The 16,618-nt window shown below is 46.0% G+C and overlaps 1 protein-coding gene across 8 annotated transcripts in view; it reads left to right on the top strand.

The window, feature by feature from the left end:
* The first annotated feature begins 47 nt into the window (after nt 1–47).
* Nucleotides 48–16,618, top strand: part of HSD17B11 (hydroxysteroid 17-beta dehydrogenase 11) — a 58,026-nt gene continuing 41,455 nt past the window's right edge. For all 8 annotated transcript variants that reach the window (XR_016440863.1, XR_016440861.1, XR_016440860.1 and 5 more), the window contains exons 1-6: nt 48–346; nt 7,890–7,997; nt 8,579–8,710; nt 12,067–12,173; nt 14,003–14,140; nt 15,432–15,548. Coding sequence is in view for 2 of the 8 variants with exons in the window: in XM_090037034.1 (XP_089893160.1) it covers nt 137–346; nt 7,890–7,997; nt 8,579–8,710; nt 12,067–12,173; nt 14,003–14,140; nt 15,432–15,548 (812 nt within the window). In the remaining 6 variants the exon portion in view is untranslated. The remainder of the gene's footprint in view (nt 347–7,889; nt 7,998–8,578; nt 8,711–12,066; nt 12,174–14,002; nt 14,141–15,431; nt 15,549–16,618) is intronic.

Here is a 16,618-nt window from a genome sequence, read left to right as displayed (position 1 = left end):
GCGTGAGCTGCGGCCTCCCACGGGGGGGTGGGGTTACGCGCATGGGCTGGGCTTCTCCGAGGGCTACTTTGCCCCTTCCGCGAGCTTGAGGTGGGATTACGGCAGGGGCACGGACCTGGCGCAGAGCGGCTGCAGGATGCACGCGGCTCTGGAGCTGCTGCGGCTGCTGCCCCTGCTGGTCCTGTCCTACCTGGAGGCGCTGGCCCGGCTGCTGCTACCTCCGCGCCCCAAATCGGTGCAGGGCGAGACCGTGCTTGTCACGGGCGCAGGCCACGGCCTCGGCCGCGCCACGGCGCTGGAGTTTGCCCAGCGCTGCTGCCGTCTCGTTCTGTGGGACGTCAACCAGGTGCAGGGGACGGGGGCAGCAGGCAGAGCAGCCGATCAAGCAGGGGGCAGGGAATAGGTGGAGCAGCAGAGGGGGAAGGGGGAACGGGGTTGGAGCTACGCGGGGGGAGGGTGCAGGGCTAATTCGTGGCACACCTGCCAGAAATGTTGCCCCCCCCCCCCCCAGTGCAGTGGCTAAGGTTGTGCAGAAGTTGCTGAGCCCCAGGTTGCCAGTGGGGGAAGTGACCCACCACTAAAGTGTTGCCTCTTGGAACTGACAGCCTGATGGGTCTTGTGAAGAGTGCTGACAGTGGTTTTTCTGTCAGCAAATTTAAGTGGGATTAAATTTTCTTTTGAAACAGGCAGCAGCAGTGCTCTCCAGTTTCCATTTATGTTCTAGCACAGGCGTTGTCAACCAGGGGTATGCATAGGGGTACTTGAGAAAGCCTTAGGGGGTACATGTGGGCCGGTGAGGACGGAGCACCACCACACACCACCCCATGCTGCCGTGCAGGTGCCACACACCCAGCCAGACACGGGACAGGGGCAGCTTGCACACGGCAGCTGCTGTTACACCGCATCCTGCACCTGCCCCCCACACATGGACACACTCAGCAGCTGAGGGTACATTGCTCTGCATCTGGCTGCCTGGGAGTACACTGATCAAAAAAGGTTGAAAACCCATGCCCTAGTGAAATGATGCAAAGAATGTGGGAGATCCTTCGAGCACCTGCAGGGATTCAAACTGACATCTTCCATCTCCCTTGAAAATGACCTAATTATACCCTAGGGAATTATGTTCCTGTGAAATTTTGCACTGTGAATAATTCCTTGAGGTGTACCTAATCACCAGGGTATAGGCAAGAGGGGGCCAACCTGTGACAGAGGTGCTGCAACTGATACACATGGTTTCTGTTTGTGGCACCTGGCAGATCAGGGAGGGAGCAGAAAAACAAAGCAGAAAATGGAGCAGGGGGATGAAAGTAGACCAGCCGAGGAACAGAAAGAAGAGCAAAATTGGGCAGGGGAAGGGGGTTGGAGTGGTACTCAGGGAAGGTATGAAACTAACTGACTGCATGCCTGCCAAAAAGATTGGCCTCCACTGGTTTAGGCTCTTCAGATGTAGGGTTCTGAACCTCTCTCTTTTCTGCTTTGTGAACTGTGGTTTGGAGTTAGCAAGCCCTGAGGCTATCTCCTACTGTCAATGTTGAATTGCCTGTAATTAAAATAACATGGACTAGTTGATTCTATGACAATACTGTTTTGAGCCTTGGCATGATAAAGAAGAATTATTTCCAATCCTTAACTTGTGGTGCCTACAAGTTAAGCACTGCACTACATAGCTTTTACGTGACTGGTCCTGGATTGGAATCCAAAGCCTTCTATTAGGTGTGTGGGTTCCTGACATTGCATAAGGAGAGCTGCACATCTCAATGACAATCCAAGACATGGACAGGCAATTAGCCATGTTGGTCTGAAGTCCATGCAAAAGAGAATCCAAAACATCCTTATGCTGAGCAGAGAGCCACCTAGAGGAAGTCAGTAGGAAACACTGAGCACAGGATTGTGCTTGAACCCCTACTCTTTTCTGGAGCTGAGGGGCCTGCTGATGCCTGCAACTTGAAATCCCGAGCCCAGAATCCTTTGCTGAAAATTGATTCCCTGAACTAGTCTTTTAAAAAAGGACCATTCCTTTTTTTTTTAAATGTGACAGGAACAGGAGAGGATGGCTGTGCTAATTTTATACATACATAATGGTTACAGCACCAGGAGGTAGGAAACTTGGTCCCTAGGCTGTGAGGATTCCAATGTTCAGGGAAATGCCCTATTTGCTAGACTACAGGCTACACTGGGTAGCAGTGCTTTCTACTCCTGTTGAAGCTGAACCACTTGGCAGCAAACAATTCATGGGGCTACAGATACTGGTGAACGTCTTTCCAAACATCTGTATTTGGGTAGCGGAGCTCCTAGTTTCTGCATCCTGGTCCTGGGAAAGTGGGAGACAGGTACTTGGCTTCTAAGACTGGGACAGTTGTGGGCAAATTCAGAGGTGCAGCTGTATACACATAAGTAGAGAGGTGGTTAGTTGTGTTAGTCCAAAGTCAGGCAGAAAGTACAGCAGGATGGCGCCTTAGAGAAACTGAGTTAGAAGCATGAGCTTCTGTAAGCAGCAGCTCATTTAATCAGATACTATGAATAGACGTGTGCAGGAAGAAAGGGGTTAAAATGTAGTTCTTCTTTGTTTTTAATCATTTCTTTCTGCAAATCCATTCATAGTATTCAACTAAGGCTGTTGCCTAATTGAAATCTGGTGAGGGATTATATGTTCAAAATGTATTAATACTGTAGAAAAGTAGCCCTTCCCTACCCATAGTGCAAGCAAGAGGTAGGGCAGATTTTCAGAATTGCTTAAGGCTCAAAGCTCTGTCTAAAATCGATAGCAACTGGATGGTCAGCACAGCACACCTCTAAAAAATCAGGCTCTTTGTGTATTCAATTGATCAAATGCCTGCTGCAGTGTGTCAGCTAAAATAAATGGAGTTGTTATAGTATAAGAGAGAAATTAAGTTGACTTTGATTAAAATAAATGTTTACTCCTAGCTGTAGGAAGTCAGGTCCACAGGCAAACTAAGTAGCCCCTGGCTGGAGTGGCCTGGACTGCCAGTGGTCCCAGTTATTTCTAGCAGCCCAGGTTACCTGTCAAGGTGTGACTGCCTGGATATAAGCAGCTGACTTCTCAGCAGTCCTCAGACTACAGCCTCTCTAGCTGGCTCTTGTCAAATCCATGTCTAGCCAATTCCTGGTCCCTGATGGCTGACTTCTTGCTCCTTTCTCCAGATTAATCCTTTGTCTTCTCACAACCAATTCCTGACTTGCGGCTTTAGTTGGCAGTCACCCATGTGACTGACAGAGCAAGGAGCAACAGTCTCAAGTTACAGCAAGGAAAGTTTAGGTTAGATGTTAGGAAGAATTTTCTCACTAGGAGGGTAGTAAAACACTGGAACAGGTTACCCAGAGAGGTGACACTCCATCCTTGGAGATTTTCAAGACCCAGCTAGATAGAGTTTTGGCTGGGATGATCTAGTTGGGGACGGTCCCGCCTTGGGCAGAGGGTTGGACTAGATGACCTCCTGAGGTCCCTTCCAACCCTAACTTTCTGTGATTTTGTGTCCTGGTTCTTTTGCTTCCGACCTCCTGGCTACTGGCTCCCTAATTCCGGTCCCCCCTGGCTTGTGGCTCTATCTCCATGACCATCCATGTCTTGGTGGATTTACAGACTTCGACCTGCTGACCCACCTGCCTCACTTGACTCTAATTTGGACCCTAGCTTCCTGATCTTGTCTGCTTTTGACTCCCTGGTGTCAAGCCTAACACATGCTGCTCACTAACAGAGCTGAGAGAAAGTGAACCTAGTTCTACTCTAAGTAATGAATGATCAACAGGACTGGTACAGTTCTATAACCCTAATTAGTTTCCACTCATGCATGAGCCAGAAAAGAATGTACTTTGATTTTGAACTCTATAGCTGAGCTAACCACATTATCATAAAAACTCTACGTAAACATTTTTATTTATAAATCTAGTACATTTTATATGAAATAACTAAAAGATAATAAACAATGAACCTAATGACAGGGTGCATCTAGTCAGTTTTTAGGAAACAACTCAGTTACCCCTAATATATCTGGGAGTATAAACAAACATATATCTGCAGTGGCTTCAAAAAGGGAGGGAGAGCTGCTGCTCTCCTATCATACTGTAACTATTTCTGCATGAGAAGCAGGGTCAAAGCAATGACAATTTAACTTGCATGTATCACTACTGTAGATTTTAGTAAGCCTTCACCTACTTAACAGTGAAGTGTTAGGGCCCTGGCACATACTATGTTTAAGATGTAATTAAGATATTAACTGTGGCATAAACAGTAACTTGGCCACATGTTAAATTCAATATATGGTGCAATAATATAGTAGATGAGCCACAAAGATATTCTACATATAATGTATAACATCTTTCTGGCTTATTTGTATCGAGCCTTAAATTGAACATGTGGCACATCATGGCTGACCTAGGACAGATCCTGAAGCTCAGCTGGTTGTTCCTACACAGGGATTTTAAAGAGCAGCACTGAGGTGGCTTCCCCATTGGGCACTTCAAACCCTGTACTCAGCAGCTCTGACTGAGCTGCCCAATCGGGGATCAGAGGCTTCTGGTAGGGTTTAAGGTACCCAGCAAGGGAAGCCCTTCAACTTCTTCTCCCTCCTGAAAGCCTCTGATCCCCAATGGCTGGCAGCCCAACCAGAGCTACCAGGCATGGGGTTTTGACACTCAGCTGATTGTTGGCCTGGCCTGAACAACCCCAGTCTGGAACCAGACCTGGAACTGTCCTGGCTGGGGCAACAATGAACTGGTGGTCAGCTCTGGCCCCCAGGCTGCACTGGGAACTTGAACCAGGTCTAGCATGGGCTGGGGCTGGTCTGATAATCAGCTGATTGTCAGCCTACCTCCAGGCCTCACTGTAGCTGGTTCTAGTCCCCCATAGGGCCCCAGGGGGCAGCTGCCAATTAGCTGATTGTCAGTCTAGCTGGATGTGCAGGTACTCCTTCCTCTTTCATCTTGCCTGTGCAGGGGGTGCCGAGGATCATAATCTGATCTAATTCTAAGTTAGGCATTTGTGGAATGGCAGGAGACATGATTGTTGGGTTTGAGGATCAGAATGCTTCATACCATTAAATGAATGTGCCAGGGGCCTTAGACTTAGATCATATTTGCTTGCAGTTGTCTATTTAGATATAAGAGAGGAAGAAGTGAAAGAAGTAATCATTAAAAGAACCCCTTAGGAGAGAAGCCTCTAGACCAGCGGTTGGCAACCCCTGGCATGCGTGCCAAGCATGGCATGTGAGGCCATTTTGCTTGGCATGCCATGGCCAGCCACAGCTCTGGGTAGCTGCTGCCAGTGACAGAGCCCAGGCTGCTCCCAGCAGGGCTTGCAGCAGCCCAGCTTCCTGCTGGGAGCAGCTACCCAGAGCTGGGGCCGGCTGCAGCCAGAAGACTCCAAACAGCTGTGCCAGGCTCTGGGTTCCAGCTTCAGCTCCGTACTGGTGCGTGCACCTGCACGTGAGAGCAGGTGGCGGGGGAGGGGCCTGAGGTAGCACAGCCCCAGTCTCTTTCCCTGCTCTGAGCACAGAGGTCATAGCAGGGCTCTGGAGCCTGGCGCAACTGTTTGTAGCCAGCCTGAGCTCTAGGCAGTGGCAGCAAGCAGCGGGCAGGCTGCAAACAGCTGCACCAGGCTCCATAGCTCTGGCATAAGCTCCATGCTGACGGCAACTGCGAATGCACCTCAGGGCAGGCTGGACTACCCTGCTGTCTGCCCTGAAGTACGCACGCAGTCACCACCAGTATGGAGCTGATGCCAGAGCTGTGGAGCCTGGCACAGCTGTTTGCAGACTGCCTGCTGCTTGCTGCCGCTGCCTGGAGCCCAGGCTGACTACAAACAGCTGTGCTGGGCTCCGGAGCCCAGTCACCAGCTCTGTGCTAGGAGTGGGGGAGAGACTGGGGCTGCGCTGCTTCAGGCCCCTCCCCCAGTGCCTGCTCCAAGGCGCAGGTGCATGTGACCGTACGGAGCTGATACCGGAGCCCAGAACAGCTGTTTGATGCCTCCCAGCTGCAGCCACCCCAGCTCTGGGTAGCTGCTGCCAACCGGGAGCCAAGGCTGCTCCGAGCAGGCAGCTGGGACACTGCAAACCCTGCTGGGAGCAGCCCAGACTCCACCAGCTACCAAGAGCCGGGGTAGCTGCTGACAGCCACAGAGCCCGGGCTGGGGGGGCAGGTGGGGGGCAAGGGGTAGCAGGGGTTTTGGGTGGGGGTGAAGAGCAGCAAGCCTGAGGGGTGGGGGCTTTGGGTGGGGAGCAAGGGGCACAAGCAGGGCATCCTGCCATGTACCCCTTGCCCTCATTTTGTTTTTCTGGCATGCTGGCACTCAAGCAATTTCCGAGGTAGGCATTGTGTTTTTCAGCACTCCTGCCAAAAAACATTGCCTACCCCTGCTCTAGAAGATGGAGGGGGGAAACTAGGTAGATCAGTTTAGGGGACACCCTGAGCTTTGTGGTTTTGTGGTTAAATCTAGTTCTGCCACTCATACAACTTTATACTGTCCACTAAAATAAATCTATTTCTTGGGCATACTTTATTTATTACCAAATTACCATAATGGAAGGAATAACATTTTATTAATAATTAAATGAAATAATAAGTACATACCTGCTAGCTTTATTTGAGAGATCTTTATTTAGAAAGCTTTTTAAAGTTTGGCTTAAAACTGGACATAAAAACCCTGGTTTCTCTAAAACACACTCTTCATCCAGAAACCATGATCCTTGCCAAATTCTCTATCTGCAAATAAATCAAGATCAGCACTTCTTTGAAATTTATTCCTTGGAACATAGATAAGAAATTCTTATTCCTGGTAGGTCAGGCACCCCTCAGCTCTCAAAGACTTTAAGGCTGATTAACTTTAAGACTTATTTTTCTATGCTCATTCTTTCTTTTATTATTTTAGATTAATTAGAATTTCATTATTTTTTTTAATCACCAGCGCTTTATATGCCCTATCTTTAAGGTTTATCAATTACCTATTTTTTTTGTATTCTAATATTAGACATACATTTTATTTGAGTCTGTTTCTTTGCATGTGTGGTTTTATTAGAGCAAGATTCTTGAACCTTCCTTGGTTCCTGGAAGCTTTGATGCAGGCATAAGAGTGATATCATAACAGCTGCTGTGCAGTCAAGAGCAGCAACTCTCCCTACCCTTTTGAAGCAGCAACAAATAGATATTTCTTCATCTCTTGGGATTTTTGCACACCCAAACATAGTCAAGTGCAGGCTCACAGCTCCTATGTGCTTTGGCTAGTGGAGCCCCAGTAAATAGGAATAGAATTTGACCCAAACTGCATTTTATTAATTAGAATGCACAAGAATTTTTGGATGAAAGTCTGTTAAATATAGCTCCCCTTTTAAGCATATAAATTGTTCTGAGCCTTGGTAGAAGTAATTTGTATTCTGTCAGCACACTTCTATAACAGGACATCCAAGATATGTTTTTACATGTTATCTGATTTAGAACAAACCTTGGTGTAAATCTCTGCTGTAAGAAGTCTTGTGTATTTTGGATATTCCCTCAGAAAGAAAGCCAGTAAATTTAATTTTTGAAGCTAGCATCAGCAGCTCTTGGTTGCACTCATGTCAGCTGCAGGAGGAATGTCAGCCTGCAAGTCTGCTGTGGCTAGACTAAACAAAGGGAAAATGTGTGTTCATGGTTTCTCATGTGAACTGTATGGGGAAAAAAAATCAAATAGTTTTAAAATGCTTAGAAGCAAATCCTGTTTTTACTTGTTCTTACTTGTACAGTCAATAGGACTGTACAACAGGGTTTAAAACTGACAGATTTTGGTCCTGTAGCAAAATAACACAACAATTTCTAGTACTGGAAGATGTCACCATAAGTGCAGTAAATCCATTGGGGAATACGTAAACAGTTATACACTTTTTTCCTCTTCATCATAGCATGGCATTGAGGAAGCTGCTGCAGAATGCAAAAGTCTGGGAGCCACAGTTCATACCTTTGTGGTTGACTGCAGTAAGAGGGAGGAGATTTACAGGGCTGCAGAGAAGGTAAGGCTACAACGTGCATGTCTCAAGACTACCCAAGTGTGATAAAAGCTTCAGTGATAACTGGGAAATGGAAGTTGGGATTCTCTTTCATGTCTTTCATAAAGTCTTACTCCTTCCTCCATCTTGTGCACAAGACTTTAAATAATAATACACTTAAATGGAAAAGTATTCAGTGTAATTTCTTGCTCAAGGCTTCCTGGACAGATACCTTGTTCTTTTCTTCTTTTTAAATTGTAAAATCTTTGAGTCAAGAATAATACTGAGACCAAAGCAGATGCTAATTTTTTTTGTATTAAGAATACTATGGTACCTACAAATGGATTAAACCAGTTTTGAAGTTACTTTTTTTCTTCAGTAGTTTCAGTACTGGGATTGGATTCATACTGAAGTCCCAGATGAGACCTCAGCTTTTTGAGGGGGAACTTGAATTACATAATTCTCTCTCCAAATCCTGATTCTGCACAAATGAAATATTATAGTAGGCAGATGTTAAAACCAACTTAATTACTACCTAGTATAACTATCAACATATTTTAGCCCTGAATGTAACTTCACATTTTAAATCCTTTAATTTTCAAAAGGTGAAAAAGGAGATTGGTGACATTAGCATCTTGGTGAATAATGCTGGCGTAATTACACCTGCAGATCTGCTTTCCACACAGGACCATCAGATAGAACAAACATTTGCAGTCAACATCCTTGCTCATTTCTGGGTAAGTGCAGCTAGTACAGGGATGGGCAATTATTTTGGCTGGCAAACTGTTTAATGACTATATTTTAATTTTATTTTAAAAAAAGTGTTTGTCCTGATTTATGTGTATTTGCATAATGTATAAAAAGTTGGTTGCGTAATAGCTCAAAATAAAGTCTTACTCTTGTGTAAGGGGTGTGCATCGGGATCTGGGGGAATGCCTGTTCACCAGAGCATCCCAAGGGATGACAAGGTGCAATGGTCACAAACTCCTCCAAAACTGTTCTAGGCTGGACATAAGGAAAAACTTCTTTGCTGTCTGAGTCCCCAAGCCCTGGAATAGACTGCCTCCAGTAGGTGATGCAAGCACCTACCCTGGACTCTTTTGAGAAATGTCTGGACGCTGATCTTGCTGGGATCCTTTGACCCTGCGGGACTAAGTATAACTATAAGACTGCGGGACCTAAACCTGTTCAGCCTTCACAAGAGAAGGCTGAGGGGGTACCTGGTGACTGTCTGTAAACTCACTAGGGGGGACCAGAAGGGTTTGGGGGAGACACTGTTTCCCCTAGCACCCCCTGGCATGACAAGGAACAATGGGCACAAATTATTGGAGAGTAGGTTTAGATTAGATATCCGTAAGAACTACTCCACAGTTAGGGCGGCTAGGAACTGGAACCAACTTCCAAGGGAAGTGGTGCTGGCTCCTACCCTGGGGGTCTTTAAGAAGAGGCTCGATGCCTACCTGGCTGGACTCATTTGAGTCCAGTTTTTGGTTTTTTGGTTTTTTTCTCCCGCCCAGGCGGGGGGTCAGACTTGAAGATCTACAAGGTCCTTTCCGACCCTACTTCTGTGATTCTATGACCCTAGCTGGGACAGGGGGCTGGACCCGATGACCTTCCGAGGTCCCTTCAAGCCCTAATGTCTATGAAATCTATGAAATATTGTGTGGAGGGTGTGGTTGAAGGGGTGGGGGGGTGTAGGATTTGCATGTGGGGGGGTTGTGAAAGGGTGTGTGTGGGGTTTGTGGGGGTGTTTGTGAAGGGAGGTGGGGGTTGTGGGTGGGTGTGGGATCTGTCAGCAGGGGATGGGTATGAGAGTATGTATGGGGTTTGCAGGGAGGTGTGGGCCCCCTGCTATATGACCCTAGTCCCTGCCACTGGCAGCAGCAGCAGACAACCTGTGGCTGGCAGAAGTTCCCAGCATCCCTGGCTAAGTGGGAGCTGCACATGGCAACAGAGCCAGCCCAGCCTGGCCCACTGGCTCATACCTTCAGACCAGACAGAGTTGGCTTTATGCTAACATGCGGGGCTCCTGGCACAGCAGGCTGGAATTTGATGCCTCCATGTGGAAATCTGCATGGGTTGGTGGGGGCATATGCTCGCAGCTGCAGTGCTGGGCACTGCACATGGTAGCACAGAGCCCATCTGATGGCACATGACTCTTCACGGCTCCTGGTCCTTATGCCATTGGATCCAGGCAGGCTCTGTGCCTCCACATGCAGCTCCCTGCTGGAGTGCTGCTAGAAGCCCCACGTGGAGGCACAGAGCCTGCCTGGCCTGAGCTGAAGGTGCACACCAGTGGGCCGGGCCAGGCCAGCTCCATGCCACCACATGCAGCTCCCAGGACTCAGCCAAAGCCTCACGCTGCTGGGGGGGACTCTCTCCGCCAAAGGCATGAGCACTCCAAAGGCCTGCCTGCTGCTGTTGCTGCCACAGGCTGTGTCATGGGGGCGCAGCCCACACCCATCCACCCACACTCCCCATACCTACCCCCACACATGTGCCATCAGGCTGGCCTGTGTCAGCAGGTGGGGCTTTCAGCACTGCAGCTGAGAGTGCATGCCACCGGGCCAGGTTGGTGCCATGCTTCCATGTGGGGCTCCCAGGACTGCAGGCACTAGCTCCCTTGCCCACTCACTGTCTGGTCATATGTCATTGTGCTCAGTGCCTCCACATGGGGCTTCCAGCTGGAGTGCCAGGAGTCCCACACAGGTAGGCACAGAGCCCGCCTGGTCCGTTGATATGCTACCTCTGAAAGCTCACACCTCCTGCCAGCTTTTGGAGGGGCAGCCGTAAGCTGGTAATTTTTTTTTGGAGGAGCCGCACAGGTCAGGTAGAATGGCCTGGTGGACCAGGTTCAGCCCACAGTCTGTATTTTGCCTGGCCCTGTACTTGTGTGTTAGCATTAAATATAAACACTCAGCCTACTTTAACCTTAAATATTAACACTTTTTCTTTATACTGTTGATACATTATTTAAGATTGAGGTGTAAACACAGTAATGACATTTGAAGAGTAAATGTTATCAATATAACCGTAACACATCCATAGTGCATATTGTATATTTTAAGTCCTATATAATCTAACTACTAACGGTCAGGCTACAGCCTGGCACTTTGGCTTGACCACATGACTGCTCCTCCCAGCCTACAGCCTGTAACCCAGACTGGTCAAGGCTGTACTGAATCCTCCAGCATGGCCTAGCCATCTGCCCGCTCACTAGCACTGGAGAGGCAGGTTGGGGTTAGCTGACCGTCCGGTTCCCCCTTATAAATCCCTGACCCAGAACAGAACTTTAAGTGTGGCCATCATTTTGCATTAATGTATGATCAGATTCTCTCCTGATAATACATTGGTACAGCTCCACTCAAATCAGCCATTGTGACTCACTTTACTGTATCCTCTAAAAATTTCTCCTTTACTGTTCACCCCCTTTTCCAGGGGATTAAACAGTATCCATGTTAGTGATAATCTTTGGAATACCCTGTTGTCAATCAAGCTAATCAAACTTTTGCATGCTGAAAATTATCCATTTATTCTCATCCTTGTTCTTTACATACTTGTTAAATTCTAATCCCTGATAGTCATCCTGTCCCTGCTTAATTTTTATAGTTATCAGTAAAGATTTTTTCTGTGTATTGGAAAAATATAGGAAAACATATAAAAATATTTCGGAAGGTTTTTACTGTATGAATTTGAATGACATCTATGGCTTTCTGTTTTCAAATTAAAACCAGTAAAACCCAATGAAGCAAAAAAATGCGAACTGTCCTTTAAAATGTTTACATCACGCTTCCCTGAAATATCTCTTCTTTTTGAAAATTTATTGAAGGTGCCATCTAAAATCAGTCAATAGTAAATATTTAAGTGAAAATACCATGAAAAACTCATCTTTATTTTTAGGCACATGAATATTTGTGAAAATCTGCTACTTTGCATGTTTTTTACTTATTTTTAAGTTAGACTATTGCATTATACATCAAATTAATAAGAAGCTTCAATCCCCATAAATGTAAAGACTATAAATTCATTAGCTAATAATCTGAAATATTTAAAATGTATGGAAAACATTTTTTTTCCTTTAATTATTTTCAAGACAACAAAAGCATTTCTTCCAACAATGATGAAGAATAACCATGGCCATATTGTTACAGTTTCTTCAGCAGCGGGTCATATGCCAGCTTCTTTCATGTTGTCTTATTGGTATGTGGTTTTGAATTTTAGTCTCCTTTCTTATATTACAATTGCTCTTTTTCACTCGCAAAGAGTACTTGCAACCAATACCAAAATTACAAATTCAGTCCTGAAGGCTTTTTGTAAGGTAGATGCCATTATACAAAAAAGCACCACTAACAAAATAATGAACTTTATTTACTAGCCCCATCTTCAATCAGATGATAATCCAGTATCCAAATCAATAAATTTAGCTTCAGAGCTCTTCCCAGGTGAAGAAATTTGCTAAAGCCATCTTGCCTAGTGTGATGTTGTAGCCACTATACTTAGTTTCTTAGGATTTGTATCTAATTGATTGAGGTTTCAGTGATTTATGTTTTTGTTCTTGTATATTGGCTCTACCTATCTGATGATTTTGTAGACATTCCATTTAGTAGATTAAATAATACCAAAGACTGAAAACTTTCATCAGTGAATTCAGTAAATCACTGAGGAACTTGACATAAATTCAGAGGTTCAGACTGTAATAACACAGAACTGTGTGTGGAGTGGCCCTCTACTCATAGACCAGCTTTCCTGAAATCCTAGTGCTTATAAAGCACAGTTCTCCCTCTCTCAACCTTTCAGAACAATGTCTATGCATTCCAGAATCTGCTGAGGAAAAAGTTGGGAAAAGGGAAGGAAGTGGCAGCATGGGACCAGGGGGAGATCCTCTTCTAGCTCCATAGCAGTTATCCTTTTAAGATTTTAATTTATCTGTGAAGCTCCACCAGATTCTCTTGGAATCTCGCTGGTGAAGACAGAGGAAACATGGGTAGTTTGGCTTCAAAGAATCAAAGCATACAGCTACAGGTGTAAACTCCACCTGCAAGTTGATGATAATTGGAGAACCTTCAAGAGGAGATTAGTACAAATACTTCCTTGCAAAAGGCTTCTTATAGCCTTTTACACAGAAGGGGTGAGCCAAGTAGATATTCTGTTTGAATAAAAAAAAACCCCTTCAGTATATTGGTAGCTGTTCAGTTGAAGCCGCATGCAATTTAACTATTTTAGACTGAAAATTCTTTTGCAAAAATTTGTCACAGCATTAGTGATGAAGTGAAGGGTAGCTGAGTTTCACATTATTTTTAACGGTTAATAGGACTGAGCTATTTCCCTTATTTTAAAATCTTTAAATACCTTTCTTTCTTCCAAAAATCTTACAACTTATTTGACACTTCATAAATACTAAATTATACCATTAACCAGTATATACCATTAACCAGTATTTGGATACTAGTTCACTGTAGTTAGATACGCAGAATGTATACATACCTAGTTAAAAATAAAGAAATTCCAGTAGATAAACTTAAGTTCATTTACAATTTTTAAAAAAGTAAGTATTAATTCAGTTTCTGTCTCCAATCCACTGTAAAAGACTCTTCACACTAGTGAAGCTCTAACACTAGTTTTGATTTAATGATATTCAGCAGAGACTTTTGATATAACATGTATGTTAGTTTAAAGCTAACCAAGTAAAGAATAAGACTATACAGAGGAAACTCAAACATTTGATATTTAAAAAAAGGTAGAAGCATCTTTCTTTGGGAAGGCAAAACATAATTTCCAGATTTTTTTAGACAGTTTCCATTTATGTAAACTCAGATTTTAGTTTTCTTCTTGTAAACACGCCTCTTAAAATCTAAGAATAGAGTGCTGAGGAGGTAGAAACTTAAGACATACTTGTTATTAAAACTAACTACCCCAACTTGCTGATGGTTTGTATTAAGTAGAGTTAAATGACAGATGTGCAAGAGATTATCACAAGTAACTAGGATTAGAAATAATTTTCCATCTTGGTTGTTCGTAATTTCTTTTAGTTCAAGTAAGTTTGCTGCAGTTGGATTTCATAAAGCTCTAACACAAGAACTGTCTGCATTAGGAAAAGATGGAATAAAAACTACATGCCTTTGTCCTATTTTTATCAACACCAGCTTTGTCAAAAATCCAAAAATGAGGTAAGTATTTTTAAGGTGAAGCTCACTTTTTGAAGGAAAGGGCAACCCAGGATCTACCGTGCTTCCCCCGCTCCCCCGTCCCCCCACCCAGCTGGTCAGTGCGGGGCAGAGGGGAGGACAGAGGCTGATTAAGGTGTACTGGGGCCCTGGGCAAACACAAAAATGGAGGCCCCCTCCTTCTACCCCTCCTAGTGTTGACGGGGGAGGCTGTGTGGACCCTACCAGGCTGGAGGGCACATACCTGCCTCTTCCTGCTCCCTGCCCCTGCAGTGGCCAAATGTACACACACACATGCATACACACAGACACAGTGTCTCGGAGCTGGCGGAGCCTCACTTGGGGCAGGCAGCAGCTCCTCCCCGAGGTGAGGCAAGGCAGGGATGCAGGCTGGCGCTGGGGACTGGCACGGGCTTTGCCGGCCCGGGGAAATGCTTCTCTCCCTGGCCCTGATGTGGGGGAGCAGATCACTTCCCTGGAGCCAGCGGAGCCTGCGCCAGGGTCCAGCCCCCAGCTCCAGCCCTTGGTCCCCAACCCCAGCCACCAGCCCCTGGCTTCGGCCCCTAGCTCCAGCCCTGGCCCCCAGCTCCTGGCCCCAGCCTCCAGCCTCTGGCCCCTGGCTCGCAGCCCCTGGCCCCCAGCCTCCACCCACTGGCCCCGAGCTCCAGCCCCTGGCCTCCGACCCCCAACCCTCAGCCCCCAACCCCCTTCAGTAAGTGTCCCATGCCAGACCAAGGCAGTGCGTTCACGGACCACTGCTCCTTAGAGGGGACATTGATCTGGGGGACATGTGCCCCCCGGGCCTCTGCCAGGGTGCATGCAGCAGTGGGAGCCCCTCCCCCCCATGTAGACAAGCCACCCAGCCTCCAACCATCCCCCAGCCTGGCGCAGCCAGGGCCCCACTCACCGGGTAGCAGGGGGCACGGAGGGGATCATCCCATTCCCCGGACCCGGCCCCAGAGACAGGGGACGTGGCTTAGCCCAGCCACATGCGTCCTGCCACTCCCCACGTGCGTCCTGCCACTTCTGATCATGAAGCCTCTGACTGTCAATCTCAGTCTGGAGGGGGCTGAGCCCCCCCAGATTGAGATCGACAGTCAGGCTCCCTGATCAACCAGTCAATCACGATCGACCAGTTGGTGACCACTGCTCTAAGGTACCACCCTGTCTTATCTTTTGCGTTACTTCGAATATTTGAAGTATCCTACTTTGAATTATGTTGTCCTTAATGTCTTCATTATATGAACTACTATATGATTGCAACCCTTAAATGTATCTTGTCCTTTAATTTCAGATTAATGCCAATTTTGGAGCCAGACATGGTTGCTAAAAAACTCCTAGAGGGGATTCTGATCAATCAGAAAATGATTTTTGTTCCATCATCTTTGAACATCTTTCTATTCATGGAAAAGTAAGTATAGTAAACAATAGAAAATAGATCTCAGCTCTGAGTCTTTCCAAGTGTCCAGTCTATTGTATTTGACTTCAAAATAGTATACTGATGTCAAATAGTTGCTGTATTGTAGGACAGCAAAGAAAGCAAATTTGTTCACAAAACAAACATATATAAAAATATTTTAAAACATAAAAAACACTTGTCTTAGAATATTGTATTAAGGCAGGGCAGTTCCTGTCTTGGTTAAGAGGGTCTTGTTAAGCAAGAAATTCTCTCTTGTGTATTGCATATAAAAGGAATAATTAACCCTCTTTTCAAAGACTGTGGTTCGCCCTTGTAGCAGTGAAATGAGCAGTCGTACACATCTAGTACCCTGCTATATGGTTGAGTTTGGGATGGGAGCTGGATTCACTTTCTCTGCTGCCTGGCAAACCCACTCTGCCTCAGTGAGAAGTTGAAGTTTAGGTATCTCAGATGAAAATCAGAAAAGGGCCAGAGAAAGAAGGTACTTACCACAGTTTTGAGTCATGTTGTCCATAAGCAGAATGTGAGGAAACCAAGGACAAAAAAGGGGTTAAAAAAAAGCTTAACATTCTGGCAGGAACAAGAGCAACCCAGAAAGCAGCTGGAGCCATGCCACCCCCTTTTTAAGAAGCAGCTAGCCTGCAAATGGGCAGGCTAACCAGTTAAAAGGGAGCCAGAACAACAACTTAAGGGAAGAGAGAGAAACAGAGAAGGAGCTCAGTGGGGCTGGTGACAGAGGAGTGGTGCCTGATACAGAACACTGAGTGAGGAAGAGCAGAAACCTCCCTGCAGACCTAAGGATCTGGAGAGAGCCTTCTGAGGCAGGAGGGGGTATACAGAAACAGTAAGAGACTAAGGATGTGCTTCCTAAAGTTTATTATCAGAAGACGGATAGGGAGTCTATCTGGAACTAAGTATCAAAGAAGTACTGAGTGAGCTGCAGGACTCAGTCACTCCTAGCTAGAACACAAAATAAAAATTAACTTTTGCCCGCACTAACACATTAGGTCTCAGCATGAAGCACTTGGTTAGATAGTGTGGCACAGTTGCACTTTATAGGG

The sequence above is a fragment of the Crocodylus siamensis genome, chromosome 2 (assembly GCF_052110815.1).
Source record: "Crocodylus siamensis isolate JL-2025a chromosome 2, ASM5211081v1, whole genome shotgun sequence".
NCBI classification, from domain to species: domain Eukaryota; kingdom Metazoa; phylum Chordata; order Crocodylia; family Crocodylidae; genus Crocodylus; species Crocodylus siamensis.
Note: the sequence above shows the minus strand (reverse complement) of the source record. Positions and strands in the feature narration are given on the sequence as shown.